Source organism: Zootoca vivipara, chromosome 3 (assembly GCF_965207765.1).
Source record: "Zootoca vivipara chromosome 3, rZooViv2.hap1.1, whole genome shotgun sequence".
Lineage (NCBI taxonomy): Eukaryota > Metazoa > Chordata > Lepidosauria > Squamata > Lacertidae > Zootoca > Zootoca vivipara.
Window position 1 is genome coordinate 27,668,669 of NC_142586.1, and position 24,247 is coordinate 27,692,915.

The 24,247-nt window shown below is 45.5% G+C and overlaps 2 protein-coding genes across 8 annotated transcripts in view; both read left to right on the top strand.

Annotated features, from left to right (window-relative positions):
- GREB1 (growth regulating estrogen receptor binding 1) overlaps positions 1–6,286 on the top strand; it is a 92,512-nt gene extending 86,226 nt beyond the window's left edge. For all 6 annotated transcript variants that reach the window (XM_088665732.1, XM_035109833.3, XM_088665737.1 and 3 more), the window contains 3 exons: positions 2,134–2,334; positions 3,341–3,479; positions 5,135–6,286. In XM_088665732.1, the coding sequence (XP_088521858.1) occupies positions 2,134–2,334; positions 3,341–3,479; positions 5,135–5,298 (504 nt within the window). In that variant the 3' untranslated portion in view covers positions 5,299–6,286. The remainder of the gene's footprint in view (positions 1–2,133; positions 2,335–3,340; positions 3,480–5,134) is intronic.
- Positions 6,287–11,893: 5,607 nt separating this feature from the next.
- LPIN1 (lipin 1) overlaps positions 11,894–24,247 on the top strand; it is an 81,467-nt gene continuing 69,113 nt past the window's right edge. The window contains exon 1 of one of the 2 annotated variants that reach the window (XM_035109829.3): positions 11,894–12,193. In XM_035109829.3, coding sequence (XP_034965720.2) covers positions 12,134–12,193 — 60 coding nt within the window. In that variant the 5' untranslated portion in view covers positions 11,894–12,133. The remainder of the gene's footprint in view (positions 12,194–24,247) is intronic. The other variant, XM_035109830.3, reaches the window with a different exon arrangement.

The window sequence follows — 24,247 nt, forward strand, 5'->3', positions numbered from 1 at the left end:
TGTTGTTGTTGTTGTTGTTGTTGTTGTTGTAAGTGTATACCATTCCGGGAAGAGCCTTGCTGGCTCCAAAGAAAAGGCTAAGTGATTCTTAGAGGGGAGGCCTGTAGCTTCATGCTAGCGCACCAACACTGCTTGCAGAAGCTGCCAGGTCCAGTCCCCAGTACCTCCAGGTAGGGCCAGTCTGAAATCCCAGAGAGCTCCAGCCCATGAGTGTGGACAATACTGAGCTGGACAGATGCATGGTCTGACTACTCAGAACAACTCCGCTTCCTGTCTTTCCCTATGAATGGTTCTTAAGTGGTAGTGACGCAAGTAAGGGCATATGCTGCTGAAGTCAAAACTCTCATTGGTAGGACATTCTCTTGCATGTCAAATAGTAATAATAATAATAATAATAATAATAATATATTATTATTATTATTTATACCCCGCCCATCTGGCTGGGTTTCCCCAGTCACTCTGGGCGGCTTCCAACAGAAAGATAAAATAAAACAATCAATTAAACATTAAAAGCATCCCTAAACAGGGCTGCCTTCAGATGTCTTCTAAAAATCTGCTAGCTGTTTTTCTCTTTGACATACTTAATTAGAAGGGCACATGCATCCAAATGATGTGAAGCCAGATCGTACGAGGTTCTAAGTCACGTGGGGAAACCTGTGCCTGAGTGGAGGCTCCCCACTGCATAGCTTCACCGCACCGTGGTTGGAGGATGGCTAATGGATTGAGGTTGAATCCTGACAAGACAGAAGTACTGTTTGTGGGGGACAGGAGGCGGGCAGGTGTGGAGGACTCCCTGGTCCTGAATGGGGTAACTGTGTCCCTGAAGGACCAGGTGCGCAGCCTGGGAGTCATTTTGAACTCACAGCTGTCCATGGAGGCACAGGTCAATTCTGTATCCAGGGCAGCTGTCTATCAGCTCCATCAGGTACGCAGGCTGAGACCCTACCTGCCTGCAGACTGTCTCGCCAGAGTGGTGCATGCTCTAGTTATCTCCCGCTTGGACTACTGCAATGCACTCTACGTGGGGCTACAACTAACAGCTAAACTGGTGACTGGGAGCAGCTGCTGAGACCACATAACACCAGTCTTGAAAGATCTACATTGGCTCCCTGTACGTTTCCGAGCACAGTTCAAAGTGTTGGTGCTGACCTTTAAAGCCCTAAATGGCCTCGGGCCAGTATACCTGAAGGAGCGTCTCCACCCCCATTGTTCTGCCCGGACACTGAGGTCCAGTGCCGAGGGCCTTCTGGGAGTTCCCTCATTGCGAGAAGCCAAGTTGCAGGGAACCAGGCAGAGGGCCTTCTCAGTAGTGGCACCCGCCCTGTGGAACGCCCTCCCATCAGATGTCAAAGAGAAAAACAGCTACCAGATTTTTAGAAGACATCTGAAGGCAGCCCTGTTTAGAGAGGCTTTTAATCTTTAATCGATTATTTTATTCTTCTGTTGGAAGCCGCCCAGAGTCGCTGGGGCAACCCAGCCAGATGGGCGGGGTATAAATAACATCATTATTATTATTATTATTATTATTATTATTATTATTATTATTATTATCCCACACCCTTAATACATGGAGAGCACTGTGGCTAGGTGACAGGGAAATGGTGGAGGGCATGGATGATTTAGCAAGGGGTTGGACTAGATGACCCGTGAGGTCCCTTCCAGCTCTGCAGTTCTATGATTTTATAGGCCAGCTAGTCATGTCTTCTTCACTCTCCCCTCTTTGCTATACTAATCAAGAGAGGTCCTGGAGACCTGAATAGGACCATAATTATTTGGTTGTTTTTTATTAGAAGAATTTCATTTATAAAAAGATATAGAGTGAGAAAAGAAAGAAAGAAAGTGAATGAGAATGAAGGGGGGATACTGTTACGTTACCATACATTAATATACAGATGTGTATACCATCATTATCCTACCGTAATACCCATATAATTGTCAGTAACCTAATACATTCTGTATAAACTCACTCCAAATATCATTGTATTTATCCAAAGAAAGTCTGTGGTCTATAAGCTGTCCATCCATATGTGGCCAGCGTTGTCACTGGTGTTAATTGTATTAACCTATAGGGAGCTTTCCCTTGCATTTTTAATCTAAATGTCACACTCCCCCTGTATCGTGCGTCCCCTTTAGGTGTCGGATAACCCCGTTTCGATTGCCCCAGCTCAGTACATATGCGCTCCCGACAGCAAGCACACCTTCTTGGCTGCTCCTGCTCAGCTGCTGCTCGAAAAATACCTCCAATATCACAGCCATCGCTTCTTTCCTCTCTCACTGAAGAACTACAGCCATCCAGTGCTATCTGTGGACTGCTACCTTAATTTGGGACCCCAGGTAATGCATTTTGTTTGTTTGTTTGTTTGTTTGTTTGTTTGTTTGTTGAGTGTGGTAGACAGCTTCCTTTGTCTCCCTTTGCATGATTCTTAAGCGGTCCAAGTAAGAGCATGTGCTGCAGCAGCTAAAACTCTCGTCTGTAGCACATATGTCAAAGTGGATCAGGTTCCAGTGCAAGTGCAAGGAGGGTGAGCTGTTCCTTCATGCTCCTCCGAGGAACCTCATGCACATGCTATGAGCTGCAGCTTCAGTGCCATGTGGCATTGGGAAAGCCGTCACTTACAGTTGTTTGTCATTGGTATGAGCTTTCGTGTGCATGCACATTTCTGAAGAAATGTGCATGCACACGAAAGCTCATACCTATGACAAACTTAGTTGGTCTCTAAGGTGCTACTGGAAGGATTTTTTTTAATGGTTTTGACTACTGCAGACCAACACAGCTACCTACCTGTAATTAGACTTACAGTTGTGATTGCGCAAAACAAATTTTATTTTATTCTGCTGTACTCCCTTCCTCTTCCCCTCACCAGCAGGCATTCAGAAACCCCTGCCGAACCAAAAAGAAAACCCCAGAAGAAACCAAAGTTGGGAGCAACCCAATACCCCCTTTGGTGCCAAGGTTTACTTAGAATGCCATTGGGAGATGGACTGGGAAGTCCTAGGGAAAGGGATAAAATATGGATATTGTAGATGATGATTGATGATTGATGATGATGATGATGATTTATTACTTATACCCCACCCATCTGGCTGGGTTTCCCCAGTGTATATGTCATAAAAGTGCATAAATGATTTTTTAAAAATAAAACAAATTTTATTTTATTCACCATGTCAACCCCCCAAATGGCATACATTTGCTCCGAAAGAGTCACACAGAGTTTCAAAGTGTTCATATTCTGAATGGTTGCAGATGTTTCTTTGGGCGCGGTAGTTTGATCATGCTAAAATTAGCTGTGCCTTAGACTGAGGGGACCATAATACTTGCCTTTGTTCCCCTTGCAATCAGATTGCAGTTTGCTATGTCAGCTCCCGACCTCATTCTCTGAATGTGACTTGCTCTGATATGATATTCAGTGGACTACTGCTGTACCTCTGTGATTCCTTTGTGGTAGCAAGCTTCTTGAAGAAATTCCACTTTCTGAAAGGTAAGAACCAAGCTGTGACTTGTTTCTGACACCTTTGTTGTGAGAAAGGGGGTGGAGGGTACCTTCTGATCCATGCCTAACTATCATTTGTAGATATATTGATGCCAGGTTTTTTTAAGTTATTTAAAATATTTTGATGTCATAAAATGAACAGGTCAGAATTTTGTGCCACCATCACTCCCATTAGCAACCTTGCTGCGGTTGGGAAGACTTGTATGTGTGATCCATAAAAAAAGCTGTCTTCTACCAGGTCAAACTATCTAGGCCAAGGTTTCCTAATCTTTGGGTCTCCAGCTAGTTTTGGACTACAACTCCCATCATCTGCGACCACTGCTCCTGCTAGCTAGGGATGATGGGAGTTGTAATCCAAAAACAGCTGGAGACCAAAGTTTGGGAAACCCTGATATAGCCTCAATGCCTATTATGGCAGCTGCTCTCTGAGGTCAGAAGCTAAAGTCTTTCCCATCACCTACCTCCCCACCCTTTGAAGTGGAGATGCCAGTGACTGAACATAAACAAACATTTTTCTGGCATTCAAAATCCAGCAAACATGAAGAATTCAGATTTGCATCCTCGGTGCCAAACATAATGCTTATGAGAAAGTGGAGCTCCTGGGAAAAGGGGCTGTTCAGTGCTGGGACAGATATTGCCTGGGGAGAAGGGAAATGTTTAGCATGAGCTAGGGCATGGCACAAGGCCCAGTACTCACTCCAGTTGCCTGAGTGTTCCGAAGATAATTTCATAATGCCTTACTCAACAAAGGGAGGAAGATTTAATAAGGGTAATTACTTTGCAAATGGGGGGGAAAGTGTGATTCCAATCCTATGGCAGGTGTGGGCAGAAGGAGGGGCACATTAGCAAGTTTCCAGTAGAACTGGGCGGTCTATTCCCTTTAAGACTGCTTTCCCCCTTTGAATGGCACTTGTTTTAAATTGTTATTTAATTCAGAAGTTAGATTTTAGACCTATGTTGCTTTCTATACTGACCTTATTGTTGCATAGAATCGTAGAGTTGGAAAGGACCCTGAGGATCATCTAATCCACCCCCCTGCAATGCAGGAATATGCAGCTGTCCCATATGGGGATCGAACCTGCAACCTTGGTGTTATCAGCACCACGCTCTAACCAACTGAGCTATCCTGGCTGCAACTCAATTTTATTTGCAGTTATTTTATCTGTATGCACTCTATTATTGTAAGCCACTTGGGGCCTCTCTAAATGTCCTTTTCATCACCACTCATGATTATTTGTGCCCATGATGCTATCAGGGAGGCCAAAAACAAGATCCTGTTTTCATTACTATTTGTACCTGAAAAAGTTTTGGGGTGGTTATGCTGCTTCCTTTCCAGTCAGTGCATATCCTGTATGCAGTGCACATCCATGCCGTTCACCATGTTCTGGGTTTTCCTTTGTCTCACTTTCGTTGCAATAATGTCTGTAGCACTGGGGGAAGCATCACAGGACTAATAAAGCAAAATAAATCCACTGTTGATGCGCTATTAATTGTTGCAGAATATACCTGCAATAAAACACCAGTCTGGGAGGCCTTTGCAGCCAGTTTTTGGTTTTTTTTTGAGTAGGAAATGTAGAAAGTGATGCACACATGACAAAAAAACAATAACAGCCAACAACCTATAATAATGATAATTTCCACAGGTGCCACTTTATGTGTCATATGCCAAGATAGGAACTCGCTGCGCCAAACAGTCGTCCGACTAGAACTCGAAGACGAATGGCAATTCCGACTGAGAGACGAGTTCCAAACAGCCAACGCCAAAGAAGACAAGCCCCTCTTCTTTCTGACGGGACGGCACATTTGACGGGAAATGATCATGCGGCATAAGAAGCTGGCTTTTCTCTGACCAAATAAAATGAGTTGCATGAAAGAAAAGAGGGAAGGGTGCGGAGAAGAACTGAGCAGTTCACACGATGTTTGCAAAAGGAGCTGCTTCGTAGGAACAATTTTGAAATATTTGTATTAAAGTTATATTTAATTGACCAATTTATGTTTATAATTCCAAACTTTTGTTAGTAACCTTTTTTGTAATTTAATGAACCTGAGAAAGTACGGTAACTCCCGTTATATTGAGGATGTGGTGGGATGGACATACTGTGTAATATTTCTGTTGTTTCCCACTTTTTTTTGTTTTTGCTGTATATATTATACAAATTGTTTCGAAACCAGACACTTGTAGCACAGCTTCAAAATTATGAGATGTAGATGTAGATTCTCTCCTCCGTGTTGTTGTAAACCTAGGGTGCCAGCGTAGTAAAAAGAAAGAAAGTTTCATTCTTAGAAAATTGCTACTGATTACCAAATATAGCATCGCTGGGCTGCTCTATGCAGAGTGCTAAAGGCAAAATTAACTGGGATGTTCTCCAGTGCAAACCCCATAGAAATGAATGGGATGTGCTCAAGAGCATTCATTTCGTGGCAGGTATACATAGGAGAACATCTCAGTGGAGTGTGCCTTATATACTTCTTATAATGAAAGCTAGCTTTCCATCCTAACCTCGGGACTGCTGGCTGCTCTGCATAATTTTTAAGAGGCAGACTTTTTGTAATATGTAGAAATGTATTATAGTGACCTTTTCTGATTTATTAAGAATATTGAAAGCAGACGGTTGGAGTTGTTTTGTAAAAGTCCGAACGTTTTAGTAGGTAGGAAGGCGTCTGAATGAACTGGTGATTAGTTAAAGGAAGTGTTAATATCAAATTGTTTTTTTAAAAAACAGATGGTTTGTTGCACTGCCCATCCTAAGACTTCTGAGGTTTGCTGTGCAAATAAAAGCAACACCTAGGATGCATTTAATAGTTCTCTGATATTTAACAGCGCCTCTCATTAAGTGGTCTCTTGTTTGGGGTTTGAGGTTTCTTTTGTGGGAATACATAGAAACCAGTCCATCAGTAAAACTTTTCAAAAAATAATAGTGAGGCGATACCTTAATTTTGAGTACGACCAACTAAAGCATCACAAAGTATTTGTCAAGCTTTCAAGCATTCCAGAGCTTTTTTTCAGCTGGATGTTAAACAAAACAAGTGGGTTGTCCCCTTTTCACCTTCCCCAAAGTTGGGAGGAGGGATTTTTTTCTCGGGGGGAGGGCCTAAGGGTTATATACCACCTCCCCACTCACTTGACTCCTGGTCATGATTCCCTCCCCAACTTTAGAAAAGAAATGGATAAGAAGAAATGCTATTGGAAACGGAAGGATGAAAGTTGATTCTGCGAGAGGAAAGAAGGGCCATAGAGAAGGAAATGGCTCCAGCTTTCTATAGCAGCTCCAAACCTACACCTGTTGCCTTTTCACTATACTAAAAAAAAGGGGGGGTTCTGAGCTTGGGGAGAGGGGAAGGAAACAGGGGGAAGGTGTTTTGATCATGAGACCATGCAGATGCCCAATAAAAAGAAAACCAGCCTTGATTTGATTAGATAGTGCTAGATGCGAAACGGATTGCAGATTGAACCAAGAGGTACTGAGACAATGGCTGTCCCATCTTTGAAACTGTAGAAGTCAGCAATGGTTCAGATCTGCCTCTTTCACTAAGTGGGACACATAGAGCCAGTAGGGGCCAGTGCAGTGGGGCAGAGCTGCAGAGCCACCTTCTTGACACTGGTATTGCCACTGTTTACCTGCTAGGGGACTGGGGCTGGAAGGTGGCAAGGTTGGGGGGATGTGAGTACAGTGGAAGGAGCATTCCTGAACATGCCCCCCCCCCTTAGATAAGCAGCAGCAATGCCAGTATTGGAAGGGCAGTTCCACTCTACTACATGTGCCATTATTGTGCGGATCCTTTGTAAGGCAAAGAGCAGAAGTAAGAGGGAAATTAGCTGGAAACTGATTTTGGGCTGGCCTTAAAGCACACAAATGACAACTGTGAAACTAAGTAGGATCCTTTGTAAGTCGAAAGACATGCACCTGTTGCTTAACCTCTGTACTGAAACTCTTGCACTGTTTATGGCGCTCCAACCTTGTCCAACATTGTCCAAATATCCGTTCCACTTGTAGAGGGTTTTCCATCATTGCAGTGACTTGGATCCTCAACTTTTGCATCTTCCTTTGGTTCCTGAGAGGAGTGAGAGGGCTGAGGCAACATGCCTTGATTTTACATAAACCTGCAGAGATTTTTAAAATGCTCTTTCAGTTATCAAAGTTTGGCTGTGTGTCTCTTCCCCACCCTGGCAGCCACTGTTGTTATAGAATACAGCCAAATTTTGAGTTTTTCCTACATGGTCAAATCTTTTCTGTAGGAACTCTCCCCCCCCAAAAAGGATTAATGTAACTCCCCTCCTCCAGATCCCATGTTTCAGATCTGTTCTTATTGAGCCAGAGGGAAGACAATGGCATGGTTCCTCATCTAGAACAGGCATCCCCAAACTTTGGCCCTCCAGATGTTTTGAACTACAATTCCCATCTTCCCCGACCACTGGTCCTGTTAGCTAAGGATCATGGGAGTTGTAGGCCAAAACATCTGGAGGGCCGCAGTTTGGGGATGCCTGATCTAGAATATTAGCATAACAATAAAGAAAAGAAATCCCTGTGCCTTCCTAATGTATTTATTAAGGCTGCTAGGGGTGGTTAGGACTATCTAGACAAGTACCATTGATCCTATTGCCACATATGAAAGAGCCTTCACAGTCATTGCGTGGTTCTGACACCTATTTCATGTTGTAAATTCTCAGAGCTGGTGGAGTAGGCTTGCTCCAACAAAATTGGAGTTTCTTCTTACTTGGCAGCATCTAGCCCCAGGGGAACATGAAGGGTCTACCCCAAAGCTCACTATAAGTCAATGAACATTGACAGCTTGGACAGCAATGAACATTTTGCCTGCTTGGATTAAAGGATATGGGTAGTGACTCTTCCACCTTATAAAAATGGTCATGTGGAAGTCTAATGGCTTGCTTTCATTTGAGGCTTAGACTTGCAACAATGACCCTGCCACCGGGCCACAGATGGAAGTAGGAATACCCTGGGGTAACAGGACATACCTCACAATGCACCAACTCATGGGAGGGAGGACCAAAACTATGTCCATGTGGTAGCTACTCTATCCAGCAAGCTGTTTTAGATCCTGATCAGCTTATGTAATGTGATTTGTCTTTTGCCAGGTTTGGTTACTCAGTTAATAAACTTTTCCAGTTTTGGCTTTTGAAGTTGAATGCTCCTTTAACCTTGACTCCCAAATAGAGATGGGAAGCCTTTTGAAAGAAACTGGAAAAATGGGGGGCAGGTTTTCCCCCATTTCCCCCCAAAGGTTTTGGAGGAAAGGGGGGGGAACCTGGTCGCCCCTCCCCCCAATTTTTTCTGGTTTTTTCCCTAGGCCTTCCATCTCTACTCCCAAATCTTGATTACTCTTGAATTCGAAGGCTCTGTGCACACTAAAATTGGTACTTCTGAATATTTCTCTAACCAATTTCTCTAACCCCTAACCAATTTGATTGCACCGCTAGTGGAGTAATTGCCAAATTAGGATAATATGGTGTGTGTTTTTAAGGAAAATCAAGCTGAACTTGTTTGGGAATTGTGGTCAAATACTGAACTCCACAAAGTGTATACAGTCACCATTATTTATTCAGCACTGACTCTGGGAATCGGCTTGTAACAGCTCACTATAAATAGTAACAGTAGTTATATAACCTGGTGGAAAGATTTCACATCCTTTACACATGGAGCAACAGATGTATCAATAAAGATTAGTGCACCAGTCTGCATTTCATTTCCATGAGTTATAATTATGGAGCTGACTTGATTGACTTAAGAGATGCATCAGGACAGAACGGACTGGGACATTTAACCAGAATCGGTGCAAAACAGAATCACAATGTGGGCATTTGAGCAGTGAGAGCTTTGACCCAGCGAGAAATCATTGCAGTTTTTAAGGATGCAAAGCATACATCCAAAGGCAGATCTCAAATCAATTGTGACATTATCCACTCTGTTACTGAAGTATTCTGCACATGCTAGGCTCTTCTTGGAAAAGATTGAGAGGTTGGAATGAGCTCTCCCAAACCTCCCAAACCAAGAGAGGTCAGTGTCTGCATATATATGCTGCTCTTGAACTGCAAGGGAACTCTAGTAGCAGAGAGTATCTCACAGGGTCAGCCTTTGGCTTCCTGAAATTAATAGCTAAGCTGAAGCGCCCATTGCTTGCTTCTTATCAGCCTGGATTCTAAAGTGTGTGTGTGTGTGTGTGTGTGTGTGTGATCAAAGTACTAACCAGGCCATCTCCCCCCCCCACCTCTTCTCCCCTTTTCTTCCTAATGTCTCAACAAATGAAACTGATTTGTAAAAAAAAAGTTACATGGGGGGGGGGGAATAAGAGAGAGAGACATTGCACAGACCTTTGTAAATCAAGAAAATCTTTAATAAAAATACATTAAAAATAAAGTGTGTGTGTGTGTTTCATGATACACTTCACCGCTTTTATTTTTCTACATTATCTGCTTTCTTCATTTGGAAATAGGCACGGTCACGGTCTGTATTGTTCCTATGTTTTTTTTAACTTTGATTATGGGGTTGCTGTTTTTCTTGCTCATTTTTATTTTTGATTTTGTGTTCATGAAGAATAAGAATTTTAAAAATCTGAGGGAAGCTTCCACCCTACAACTTAGAGCACTGGAGACTTGAACATGGAGGGCGTGCATCCTCTCAGTTCAGTTAACACATCTGGGAATTGAACAGCAAAATGGCGTCCGGGCTGATTTTCGCTGAATCGGCAAAATGTCTGGGGAAAGCCCGGGCAGGTAGGACTTTTATTTTGTGGGGGCGAGGGGAGGGATGTTCCCCAACAAAAGCTCAACAACTTGGTCCAGATTTTCACTTTGGGGAATATGGCAACCCTAGCCAACAACATACATTAATATTATGAGTGGCACTGCCCACCCTCTCACAGTTTACAGGATTGTGCCTGGAGAATTGGCATATATAAACTTGCCACAGGCATTTAGACAACTATTTATGGTGTTTAGTTATCTCTACAATTACAGTAGTTGTGGCGGTGCTTTTTATACAGGCCTGTGAGAGGAATTAGAGCAAATGGGATTTTGAGGGATTTATACACCTGTGAACAGGCCCCTCAGAGACCGAAGGCCCTTTGCCTCAGGTTCATCTGCCACATTGGTGCCGGGTGTGTGCGCCATCATTATCTCTTTTTTTTTGAGGGGGGACTACTTATTTTTTTTCTGTGTTGTTCCTTGTAAGAAGGAAGACACGTGGGCAGGATCAGCTTCAGAACATGATGGGATGTTACTTCATGTTTTTGGGCACCATTGTGTGTGTTGGGAAGGGAGTTGTGAGGGGAAAGTTGTTCCGAAACAGGTTCAACAGAAAACTGAGCCCCTGTGAATGCTTTTGCTAATCCTGCTTACATCATTTCAGCAAAAATGGAAGAGGAAAGCCCAACAGCCTGCTGAAAGGGATGAAAGTAGGGTTGAGGCTGCTTCACAGTGTACACCAATGAAACCAGGAGGCTTGAGGAGTGCTTAACTTACAAGATCATGCAGATTATGCCTAAAAATATACAGATGTGCTTAGAAAAAAATATCTCACAGGAACTTGGCTGCCTGGACAGAAATGTGATTCTTCTAATCTAGCACATGAAAATTATCTGGATACAAGTGCCCTACCATCTGAGAATTATGGAGACACAAATTATCCATTTCTTCCCAGTAGCAAATAATAATAATAATAATAATAATAATAATAATAATAATAATAATAATAATTTCTTCACTATCCCTAAAATTCCTGTCAAAAGGAATTATGAAAATCATGGGCCCTATATCAGCCTGCTGAGAAGCAAAAAGGGGGGAATGAGACGGCTGCCAAAATGCTGTATTATGAAAATCATGGACTCCACATCAGAGCTCTGTTAGCCTGCTTTATCATCTGGCCTTGGCCAAAATGCTCTTGATCTCTGTCAGTAAAATAATAATAATAATAATAATAATAATAATAATAATAATAATAATAATAAAGTGAAGGGTTAATCTTTCTACAGACCACCTGAATGGACCTCAGCCCATTGGTATGAGAATCTAGGCTAAATGAAAGCATTTCTGTTTGTGAAAGGTGGTCAGCCAATTTTTTTTTTTGACTGACCCTATTCAGTGCAGCCACTGAAAAGCTTCTCCTGAGTATGGAGACTCCAAGATAGTTTGGGACACAGTGCTGAAGGATGGAGTGTGGGCAGAGGGATCTGGGTTTTTGTGTGTAGCATTGCCTGATGCTTGCAGAAGTGTTTTCTGGCACTCCACAGAAGCCACCAACTGGATGAGGCAAGCTTGCACCCCTTCCTCACCTCCAGTTGAAGCGTCACTGTCTGAATGGTCACATGAGGTGCATCTTACTGGAAGCTCTTCCCCCTGCGTGTAGAATAAAGAAGAAGATAAACACCTCCGTTTTTCAGGGAGGCTTATGACTTAACGATACTTGAGGCGTCAGTTGCGAAGTGAGTGTGCACCGGCTTACGGAGCTCATGTTTCTTGTCCTGGCTGAGGTTCCAAGAACTTGAGCAGGCTAAATTCGCAAGCAAACATGATCACAGGGAAATTACTTTCTCTGGATCTTTGTTGTCAACAACGCATTACTTAAAGGCAGCATTTTTTAATTCCAACAGAAGCTTGAACAGCCCCTGGGCAGAATATTTCTCTGGTAATGGAGGAAAGAGACCATCTCAAGATGCCGTCTGAAGACACTGAGTCACCTTGGTCTTGGGTAAGGTCTTTAATCTAGAGTTTCAGGAATAGCATGCTGAAGTGGGAGAAAGTTCGATTCCCCTCAGCCAGGTTTTTTTTTAATATATATAAAATAATCTGATTGTTTATTTGGTTGTCGTCTTCTTCTTTTTCCTGAGTCAAGATAGGATAATATAGTCAGGTGTAGTTGTTTTGTTTTTTAAGGTTTCCTCTTGGTTTTGTTTGTGATGCCATTCTTTGGGGCAAGCCCAGCTGTTGAAATGGCCCTTCCCCAAATTATATGTGGGGTAGATTGTAGTAGGACATCGCTGTAAGAGACATGCTGCATTGATTAGGCTTTATACCGCATCCCAAATTTAAAGGTTAGCAAGGCCTTTCCTCGTGATATTTGTACTCCTAATTTGTGGGGTTAACATTGCAGCTCTCTTTGCTCATAGAAGATGTGTACCATTCACACAGAAGGAGAACTCTTCGGAGAGCGGTTGGCCGCGCATTAAATTTTTGTAACGTTTGATGTTTTACTGTGGTTTTATAGTTTGTTGGAAGCCGCCCAGAGTGGCTGGGGCAACCCAACCAGATGGGCGGCATATAAATGATGGTGATGATCATGGGCGTACCCAGCATGGGGCGGGGGGGGGGGGCAGCTGCCCTCCCCTAGAAGCAGGGCAGCTGGAGAGGACAGGCAGGGGCGCTGCCTCCTGTGCTCCGCCTCAGCCTGCTTGGCTGAAGCGAAACGGCAGCAGCAGCAAAGCTGCCTCCGTTGAAAAAAACCTGGACCTGGGCTAACTTCAGCCCACACTCCTTCAAGTCACAGCAAGCACAGCACAGAAAGTGCTGCCCCACAATGCTCCACGGCACTTCATTTGCATGTATTGTGGGGCAGCACTTTCTGTGCTGTGCTCGCTGTGACTTGAAAGAGTGTGGGCTAAAGTTAGTCCAGGTCCAGGTTTCCTTCAACAGAGGCAGCTTTGCTGCTGCTGCCTCTTTTTAGTCACTGCTGCCATTAAAGGAGCGGGCGAGGCAGGAGTGCAAGTGCGGGTGGCTCCGTGTGCTGCCTTGCAAACGGCCCCCTTTTCTTTGGGGGGCGTGCACGTTGACCATGCCTCCTGGGGGGATCCTGGCCACGTCATTGCCAGCTAGCCAATCAGGTGGCTGGGGGCGTGGCTGGTATGCCCCCTAGCTTTGATCCTGGGTACACTCATGGTGATGATAATGATGATGACGATGAAGAAGAAAGGACTGCTCCTAGGTAATCATAAGTGTTGATGTTCTCCATCTCAGAGAAGTGTGATCCTCTCTATCTATGTACCATTTATAAAACAGTCGTAGGAATGTATACAGTCCTGCAGCCAGCCTTCTTTCTTAGGTGGGAGAGCCACATTTCATTTTGGGGAGGGAGGCGCATAGCACCAAGCCAGTCTCCCTGCCAGTCACAGGTGGAGGGGATATAAAGGTCAGGCCAGGGGAAGGGGAAGACAGGAACCTCCCTGCTCATTCCTCCTCTGTGCAGACAGTGTGTTAGCTTACATAATGGGCTACGTAAGGGTCAAGTTAACAGAAAATTTAGTGTTTAGGATGTGGGAATGAATGAAGTTTAATCTGTTGAATTGTCTCACCTTTTTTGAGACATCCCCAGAAATACCAGACTCAGAAGTTTGACTTTGCCCAGAGCTATAGTCCTCTTTCACCTGTGGTTGGACTCCGTGTTCTGATTCTTTAGGAACTTAACTGCTTTGGTAATGAGCTCCTGAGCTCGGCTTTGATACTGAATTAAGTATTTCAGTTTTACACCCCTCAAAACAACAACAACAACAAAACACCACCTGTCCAAACTTGTCAAAGTTTAGGGAAAGAAGGAGATTTTAAAATGACAAATTTTTATATTGTTTGGATTTGGGGGAGAAGAACTGCTTGATATGTGATGGTATTTAAACAAATAATCTTTCCGCTGTTAGAGATACATAAATAGAACGATCTATAGATCAGAAACTTGAAGAGCAGGTTGCGTATGACCTCTCTTCGACTGTTCTGTCATATTTAGCAACACGCCAACAATTCGAGTGTATTTTCACCCATATGACAAAGTGACATGCCCAGCTTTTAAAGCACAGTTGTGACGTCCAATTGTACAGGTGCTTATGCTGAAACTGAAACGAATAGCAGTGGAGTCAGAAGCTTACGCGTTAGGCTTACTCATCTCACTTCTATGGGTTTTTTTCTTTGGAATGACCGATGCACAATAACATAGCTCAGTTTAAGCACCTGTGCCTCTCACTTGGTTTCTTCATTTCCATTCTGGCTCAAGAAAACAGCAAAGGCATTTGGGTTGGTCATATAATATCAAGGTTCAGTTAAAGGGCACCGTAGCCCTGGGCTGATTCATGTTCTAGGTTTAACATGTCTTTAGACCCTAAAACATGCTCTCTCTCCCCTCCCTCCCTCCCTCCCTCCCTTCCTCCTCCTCCCTAACAGAATTCACAGACAGAGACCCACTCCTCCGTCCCTCTCTATCAGTCTTTGCCAACCCTCCACCCTCCAGCTGTTGTTGGATTATTCCTCCCCCCACCACTGTTGGTTGTGCTGGCTTGGGCAAATGGGAGTTGGAGTCTGAACAACATCTGGAGGGCACCAGCCTGGGGAAGGCTGCTCTGCATAACACAGAAATACCGAATCCCGATCAGAGATGACCCATTTTAGTGAATGTAGTGGCAGTGGGGTGAAGATGTGAGATGAAATCCAACTGACATTTCCACTATTTCTAAAAATACAACAACAACAACAACAACAACAACAACAACAACAACAACAACAGAACACAAGCTTTTAGACCAAGGCCCCATCTAGACTTTACATTTAAGCAGTATTGTACCACTTTAAACATTCATGGCTTCCCCCCAAAGCATGGGCGTACCCAGGATCAAAACTAGGGGGGGGCAAGGTGAGGGGCCAAGGCACGGAAGGGGAGGGGCCACAAAGTGGGCGGGAACGGCGAACTCGCGCTCCGCCGGGCTGTGCCCCTCCCTAGAAGCAGGGCTGGTGGGCGGAGGTGGAGCCCAGCCCAGCGCGAGTTCAGCGTGCCCGCCCGCCGCGCCGCGCTCTCTGGTTCCCCGCCGCGCTTGGCCTTGCCAGAGGGCGCGCCGGGGAGCTGGAGGGAGGGCGCAGCGCGGCGGGCGGGAACGGCGAACTCGCGCTCCGCCGGGCTGTGCCCCTCCCTAGAAGCAGGGCTGGTGGGCGGAGGCGGAGCCCAGCCCAGCGGAGCGCGAGTTCGGCGTTCCCGCCCACCGCGCCGCGCTCCCTGGTTCCCCGCCGCGCTTGGCCTTGCCTGAGGGCGCGTCGGGGAGCTGGAGGGAGGGTGCGGCGCGGCGGGAATGGCGAACTCGCGCTCCGCCGGGCTGTGCTCCGCCTCTGCCCACCAGCCCTGCTTCTAGAGTAGGGCAGCTGCCCTAACTTGCCCCGTGGTGGGTACGCCCTTGCCCCAAAGTATCCTGTGGGGGCCGCAGTTTCTTAAGGGTGCTGAGCATTGTTAGGCGACCTCTGCTCCCCTCACAGAGCTACAGTTCCCAGCATGGTTTCATGAGGGGAACAAGGGTCTCCTAACATGCTCAGCACCCTTAACAGTTGCCAGGATTCTTTGTGGGAAGCTATGGCTGTTACGAAAGTCGTATGATACTGCTTTAAATGTAACAGAGCAGATGGGAACCAAGTCTGACCACTGGTCTACCTAGCTCAGCATTGCCCATACTGACTCCAGGGTTTGGGGCTGAGGACATTCCCAGATCTACCTTGAGATGCGTGGAAATGAACCTAGGGCTTTCTGATTGCAGAGCAGATGCTCTGTGATTGAGCTTTGGTGCTTCCACCAAACAACCACTTGCTGCCCTTTAATTGTAACCCGTGACCAGTGACGAACCTTGGGGACTGAAATTTCAGTGGCATCCTCTGCGACACCAAAATTCGGCGCCCCTCTGCCTCTCCTGCTCCATTCTAAATAATAGTTGTGGCATCCTCTGAGGTGCCCCTGAGGCTTTGCCCCCAGTGCGGCCGAACCGTTGGTGCTCCCCTAACTCTGCCTCTGCCACGGAACAGACTTCCCTACATTGGAGCTACAGGAGGGTTGACATAGGTCCAGAATTTCCCTGACATAGCAGGGATTTGGCTGTCGGAAACAGTGTCCAGCTGGAAATCGCTGAATGTCCGGGAAAATCTGGACGTATGACAACCCATGTCGGAAGTGTAGATTTTGGCAAATTTCCTTAAAAGTAGCTCAAAAACTTCGATTTTTTTTTGAGATTTTGTAAAAAAAACAAAAACAAAAACCCACCCAACAATTTTTTGTCTGGATTTTTAACTTTTTGAAATATGGCAACCCTAAGCTATGGCAAAGAGTTCTTCTTTCCAAAAGATAGTCTTTGCGTCTCTTGGGAATAGGACAGCTGAGAGCTGAAAGGTTATTTATAATAGATCCGTTGTGCTGATCCAACCCACACAGTAGGAAGTATGGGCTTCGGTTCACTGTTTGTTGTAAATGGCTGCCCCCACACTTAGCAGTGGTGATCACTGTGACACCTGTCGGCCTCAGCCTTATTTCAGTGTGAATTTTCGCATGGCTGACACATTCTCAAATCATCGTCGTTGTAAGATTTGATTTTCCATGGCTTAGATCTAGACCATGCTTCCTCCAGCAGAAATTGGGGTGGGGGTGCTGGACAGGTGGTTTTTATGGATTCCTTTCCCCCCCTTCTGAAAATCTGCTCTGGAGAATAGAGGAAACCTCCAGAAGAGGGCAGGGAGGGGGCTGCAGTGTTAGGGAGATCCAGTGAAAATCACCTCTTCCCCTTTTTGACAGCGGTATCGCTCCACTGGATCAAAAGCCTTCTGTGGTCAGAAGGAGCTCTTCTGCTCACAGCTAAGTTTGGATCTAATCCCACATCTTTGAAAAATGGTTACATAAAAGAAAACAACAACAACATTTGCAGTTTATGGATAAGGGTAAAATGTGCTTCTATAAGACACGATTGGGGAAGTTGGCACTGGAGAGTACAGTAAACCAACCCAGCTAAAATATCACATTCTGTCTTATGGAAGAGATATGTTTTTCTTCTGTTAACATGATGACATGCTTTGGAAGTTTAACTTGCTCCTCCAGGAACTAAGCAATTGCTCGAGAGTCCTCAGCATAGGTCCCATCAGTTGACGCCATAACAGATGATGCTGTATTGAGTTCCTGTTGCTTCAGCTGTGACGACCACAACCGTTTTGATGGATCACTAAATCCTCTACTAGGAATTTGTGGGAGCAGGGAAGGTAAACGGCATTTCCGTGCGCTGCTCTGGTTTCGCCAGAAGCGGCTTAGTCATGCTAGCCACATGACCCAGAAGCTGTCTGCGGACAAACGCCAGCTCCCTCAGGCCAATAGAGCAAAATGAGTGGACAACCCCAGAACCTAACTGTCAGGGGTACCTTTACCTTTACCTAATGTTTATGCATGTTGAATTGGATGTAGAGTTGGAAAGACCCCGAGGGTTGTCTAGTCCAACCGCCTGTGATGCAGGAATCTCAACAAGATCATACGTGACAGATGGCCAGCCAACTTCTGCTTTAAAAACTCCAAGGAAAGAGAGCACACCACCTCCTGAGGGAGCCCGTTCCACTGTCAAACAGCTCTTCCTGATGTTTAGTTGGAATCTCTTTTCTTGTACTGTAATTTGAATCCATTCATTGCCTCTTTCTTTTGTTGTGCCAAAAGTGCCTAACACAAACAGAAATGGTATAGGTCCAAAGGCCGATACAGACACAAGCCCCAGTCCACAGAACAAAACAGAACAAAACAAAACACCGCAAGTGACAATAAGTGAGTGAAAGGACACTGGATGAGAGGAGGGTTAACTAGTTTTGAAAGCTCTTATCCTTTCCCTCATAAGGCTTCCAGGGATTCTCAGCTTGTGTTGTGGCTGAAGTCCAGCTTTGGTGTTACAAAGCCTGAAGATAGGCTTTTTATGCCAGGTCTACAGCAAGTCCACATTTCATGCGAGCCACGTGGTGGCCTGTTGGTTTGCAAGTGTAATTGCTTTGGAGTTCATTTTGGGTTTGAAGCTGTGATTGGAAGCTTCAGTGGGCATTGGAATAATCTGGGATAAGGCTTTGAAGGGGGACATCTCAGCCACCTAAAGATGGAGCTTTAGTTTGGTTTGTTCTGCCTAGAAGGCACCTAACCATCTTAGAAGAGAACAGCCTGATCTCTTCAAACTCTGAGATGGCACCACGAGGCATTCTCCAGTGATCTCTATTTCTCAAAAAATGCGGGTAAGCTGGCTTGTTGTGACCTGATTTAGATTCAAATCATAAATTATTTCCTCTCTCAGAATATTGCTGTGCTGAGTGTGAGTGGAATGCTAAGCCATTTGTTGAGATTGCAGTTACTTGGCCCAAGGCTTCAGTGAATCGTTGTGCTCTCTATAGAGATGCAGGAAAATAAGGATGGTTGGGTTGGATCAACACTTGCTATTTTTCTAAAAAAAACTCACCATGATCACCTCTCCCTTGTTCTCTTAGAATGGCAATGACGTCCACCTGAGAGGTTCTGGAACTGAGTTCTGGCTGGGGGCGGGGGCTGGTTGGTTGCACCTATCCTTTAGGAAAAGGTGGATAACTGTCACCACACTGATGTATCGAAGCAAACTTGTGCAGCTTCAGTGAGAAGGAGTGTATCAGAATACTTACAGTGAAGTGTGCCATTTGGACACCCAAGCCAAGCCCTCCAATCTACATGGTGAGAAGCACCATCAAAGCTTGCAATATTTTTATTTTTTATTTTATTTTTGTATAGGTGGTACTTCTCACCATGCACATTAAAAGGTAAAGGGACTCCTGACCATTAGGTCCAGTCGTGACCGACTCTAGGGTTGCGGCGCTCATCTCGCGTTATTGACCGAGGGAGCCGGCATACAGCTTCCAGGTCATGTGGCCAGCATGACTAAGCCACTTCTGGTGATCCAGAGTAGCGCACGGAAACACTGTTTACCTTTCCGCTGTAGCAGTACCTATTTATCTACTTGCACTTTGATGTGCTTACGAACTGCTAGGTTGGCAGGAGCTGGGACCGAGCAACGGGAGCTCACCCCATCGCGGGGATTTGAACCGCTGACCTTCTGATCGGCAAGCCCTAGGCTCAGTGGTTTAACCCACAGCGCCACCTGCGTCCCTACCATGCACATTGGAGGGATGTTAATGCTGGCTATATACCAGTACTTAAGGCAATGTGCCGCTGAAAAGCAACTCCACAGCTGCATGGATGCTGGGGCCCTCTGCTTACAGTATACTCAAAGCCACAGATGGAGAGTCATGTTGTCCTAAGTTCCATTGATCCCCATAGTATGCAATTCAAGGTAGGTGTGAATAAGGCCAGAACCCGAATCAGGGGCTATCCATAACGCCATGCATTTCATAAATCACCAGGTATATCACTGTGATCAATTCCCTGAAATTCCACCAAGTATCAAAGGAGGCGTGAGGAGGGCTTGAATGGAAGTGAGAATGACTGTGGAAGAGGCAAAAAAGCTGTTTATTAATAGATGTTTGGCAGACATGCTGTTCCAATATTTCATGAGGCTGCAGAAGAGATGCCGGATCAAGTTTCTAGTTCAATTCCAATGATGCGTGCTCAATGGGTAATAGGTCAGAAGGGGTGGGGGGTGGGGTGGGGTGAACTATTTATCTTAGATATTTCACATCACTCAACAATTCCAAGCAAAATAATAGTCTCGCGGCCCTATCCTACCCATAGCTGCCAAGTTATCCCTTTTTTAAAGGGATTTTCCCTTATGCTGAATAGGCTTCCTCGCGAGAAAAGGGAAAACTTGGCAGCTATGATCCTACCCATGTTTACTCCGAAGTAATTCTCACTAAGTTCAGTGAGCCTTCATTCCAAGAAAACGGGAAGATCAACGAGAAATCAGTAATAGGTGGAAATGACTGAGCTCATCAGGAGAAATCTAAGGTGGAGCCACATAGGTAAGAGTGTTAGTGATAGAAAGTATCACATGAGGTTTAATCCCCCTTGACTGTGCACCCCTGGAACTCCAGTGGAACTCGTTTTCAAGTAAAGGTGCACATGATCGTTCTCTTAATGTTTTGTGTAGAATATACAAAATGTTGGCACCGAAGTCAAAGCCCTAAGAAGTATACATGGGTCTACATGTTGTCTCCAGCGCTGTCCCTGCAGGAGTTAATGGTCATGTGAATTAACACCACTAATTTCATTCTGTAGTTGGCTCTTATGGTTCCCTTAAAGCAGTGGTGACCAAACTTGGCCCTCCAGCTGTTTTGGGACTACAACTCCCATCATCCCTAGCTAACAGGACCAGTGGTCAGGGGTGATGGGAATTGTAGTCCCAAAACAGTTGGAGGGCCATGTTTGACCATCAATGCATTAAAGACTTTACTCTCAGGAACCATCCAGGGGGGAATGCACCCACAACGCATCACATGTGCCCCTTTCCCAGAGGTGGAGGAAGCCACTCGAACCACCCATAGGGGTGGGGCACACGGCACCTGGAGAGACGGGGCACGCAGTGCCCATAGGGATGAGACAGGATTTGTGTGCCCATAGGAAGGGACGGGACGGGGTGTGCAGCGCCCTACAGCTGGGGGGGGAGGCAGCGGGCAGACAGCGTGGAGCCTGTGGGCACTGGAGATACATGGCTTGGGCATGCTGCAGATCCCATGGTGAGTGCCGTCCGCCATTTTGTCACCCCCCTCAGTGGGGACCCCTGGGGTGGGCCGCACCTACTGCACCCCCTTGCTACGCCCCTGCCCTTGCCAAAATTGGGCTTGTGCCCTGGTCCCACGTGTTTACCACTGGAAAGTCTAATTTTATCTTCCAGTCTCAGATAATATGTTGCTAACGGAAGACTGGTGCACTGAAATTCATTTAAGAGGGGCCTGCATCATGCACGCTCTACCCAGCTGAAAACAACCCACGGCCAGCTGTCTGTGGAAGTCCACCATTGACAAACTTGCTTTTTTTTGCTGGCTGAGTTGGACTTAAAAAAACAAAGAGGTTGCCAAGATCATATCTGGCCCAATACAGGCATCAGACCAGTGTGGGTCATAACTTGCGTAGGCCTGACTTAAGAGGACTTCTGTTCAGGGTTACCTCAGGGGTGAAAATGTATTTTGCTGCTCTCTTCATACTTTGTACAGGGTTGTGAATGTACTGTGTCCCCTCACTAAAGGTGTTGCAGTCAGGAACAGCTTTAGCGAGGGAACGCAGTATACTCACAAACCCAAATATGCAAAGATATGCTAAATATACACCTCACTAAAGATGTTCTTGACTGCAGCTGCAGAGTGCAGACCCTTTGCTTGGAAATTAAACAAAGGGTCTGCTGGTTTCTCTTTAAGGTTTCCAGACTCAAAAGAGAGCAGGGCAATTAAAGGCACAGAAGTCCTGTCCACTATTGAGTCTGGCAACCTTATGGGAAGGTGGCTCTAGTTTGGAATTGTGTGTGTGTGTGTGTGTACACAATCTTTCCCCTTTTGTCCCAAGATTCTGGAGCAGTGTGTGGGCACACCCTCCCTCACTTCACATTTCCCCCCAGAAAAATCAGCAGCTTTTAAATTCTGACGCCTCAGACAACCATTAGCGCTGCCTCTTAGGCTGGGCTGGCCCTGTTTCTTCTGATAAATGTTGAGGCATCAGTGGGTCATTTTGTCTCCCTGAAGGGATTCTATTTTTAGCTACTGAGAAAAACAATTGTAAATGCTTGTTAACACCCGAGTGCTTTTTTTTAAAAAAAGCATTTGACCTTAGGAAAGAAAAAAAAGATTAGTTCACTCTCCTTGTAACCAGACCTACCCGGTGCCAGTATGTCACCTGACTGCTTCTCTGACTCACTGCAAGGGGACTAACTGTACATTTAAGGCATTATCGCTCAGAATCAAGTGGACTTCTCAGTGTAATTGCTTTACGACTCTCTCGGGTGTCATGTTACATGCATGGATGACTCCCCAACCCGTCGTGCCTTAGAGAGCTCTGCAGTTGGCTAGTAAAACTGCTGATTAAGATTTCCCAATCTCAAAGCGGCTCTCTTAAGGGCAGATTCCCGCTTGGCCTTGTTAGCGGGATAGGAGAGCTGAAAACAATGCCAATACGTATATTTCACATCCGGCAACCAATGCACCTCTTTGGTTTCAGATAGTACATGGGTAAGGTAAAGGTAAAGGGACCCCTGACCGTTAAGTCCAGTCGTGAACAACTCTGGGGTTGCGGCGCTCATCTCGCTTTACTGGCCAAGGAAGCCGGCGTTTGTCTGCAGACTGGTCATGTGGCCAGCATGACTAAGACGCTTCTGCCGCAATGGAACACCGAAACCAGAGCACACAGAAACACCGTTTACCTTCCCGCCAGAGTGGTACCTATTTATCTATGTACTTGTACTTTTTGGTATGCTTTTGAACTGCTAGGTTGACAGGACCTGGGAATGAGCAACGGGAGCTCAGCCCATTGCAGGGATTCGAACCACCAACCTTCCGATTGGCAAGCCCTAGGCTTAGTGGTTTAGACCACAGCACCAGCAGCGTCCCTTAATACATGGGTAGATGAGTCTAAAAAGCCTGGGACAGAAATTACCGTGACCATCTTCTAGAGACTATGGCAGGCTCATTTACCAGAAGTAATGTATTTTGCATTAACTCAAGAAATGTGTATTTATGTATTTACTTCTGACCAAACTAAGCCTTCTGATGTAGATCTTGCAGTTATCTTTAATCTGTAGTATGATTTGAGTGCAGCCAGGAAGCTCACTCCTGACGTGATGTCCCATTCGCTAAAACCTTTGCTACTTTTGTTGACACTTGCTACTTTTGTTGTTAGTTGTAACGGGATGGCAGATGACCATCCCCTCCCCCTCCCCCTGGATCTCATTGAGTAAAAACAGGTAAGAATAGGTGCGGGTTGATGGCAATTTAGAATGAGTTGAGGTTGACAATACGTGTTGCCTTGGCAATTTTGAAGGAGGTTGAGACTGACAATATTTGTCGACTCTTTCCTAGGCTAAACATACCCAGCTCCTTTTACTTACTTCTGAATTCAAAATTCAGACTCATTCCCCCCCTCCCCCTCCCAAACTGGAATGTTGTAGGGGTACAACTCCCAGCTATTCTGATCATGGACCATGCTGGCTGGGGCAGATGAGAGTTGGAATTCAACATTTGGAGGGTCCTGGCTTAGGATTTCAGCTATAGTCTTAGGAGGGGTGGTGGTACAGCATTTGTTCTGTCTTTCTCACTTCGGAAGGGCAATGATCCCATTTGTAAACCCCACATTCTGTCACTAGGTGGTGCTCTTTCAGTATTTTGTCTGGTGTTCGGTAATGCTCTGTTCAAGTTCTGACTGAAATATTCTCTCTCTCTCTCTCTCTCTCTTAAATACAATAGACATCTTTAAAAATCTAAAGGGCTGACACATGGCAGCGCAGGATTTAGGGTGGTGTGGGTGGTTCCCCTGCACAGGGCAGAGAGTCTAGGGGGTGTAAAATTGAGAAGACCCATAATTTAGGAAGACTCATTTGGGGGCACAATATTACAAAAGACTCATGGGGGGGGCACAATATTACAAAAGATTACTGAAGTCCGCCTTGTACATGGAAGATGAAGCAAGCTTGTTTTCTCCTCCTCTGAAGCCCGAACCAATGGCTTCAGATTACAAGAAAGGAGATTCAACTTAACATGAGGAATAACTTTCTGATAGTAAGGTTTGACAGTGGAATGGGCTCCCTCGTAAGATGGTGGACTCTCCTGCATCAGAGATTTTTAAGCAGAGGCTGGATGGCCATCTGCCATGGATGCTTTAGTTGCAATTCCTGCATTGCAGGGGGTTGGACTTGATGACCCTCAAGGTCCCTTCCAACTCTACAATTCTATTTTTCTATTCTATGTGCTGACCAGGAGAAAAAGGCCTGCCGAGTTCAGTGGAACCTACTGGGTTCAATGTAACTGAGTTCAACGGGGTGCAGCCTGAAAGTTCCTGCTTTCTGATGTTTGCTTTCCTTAACACAGTTTGCCTCTCTGCTTG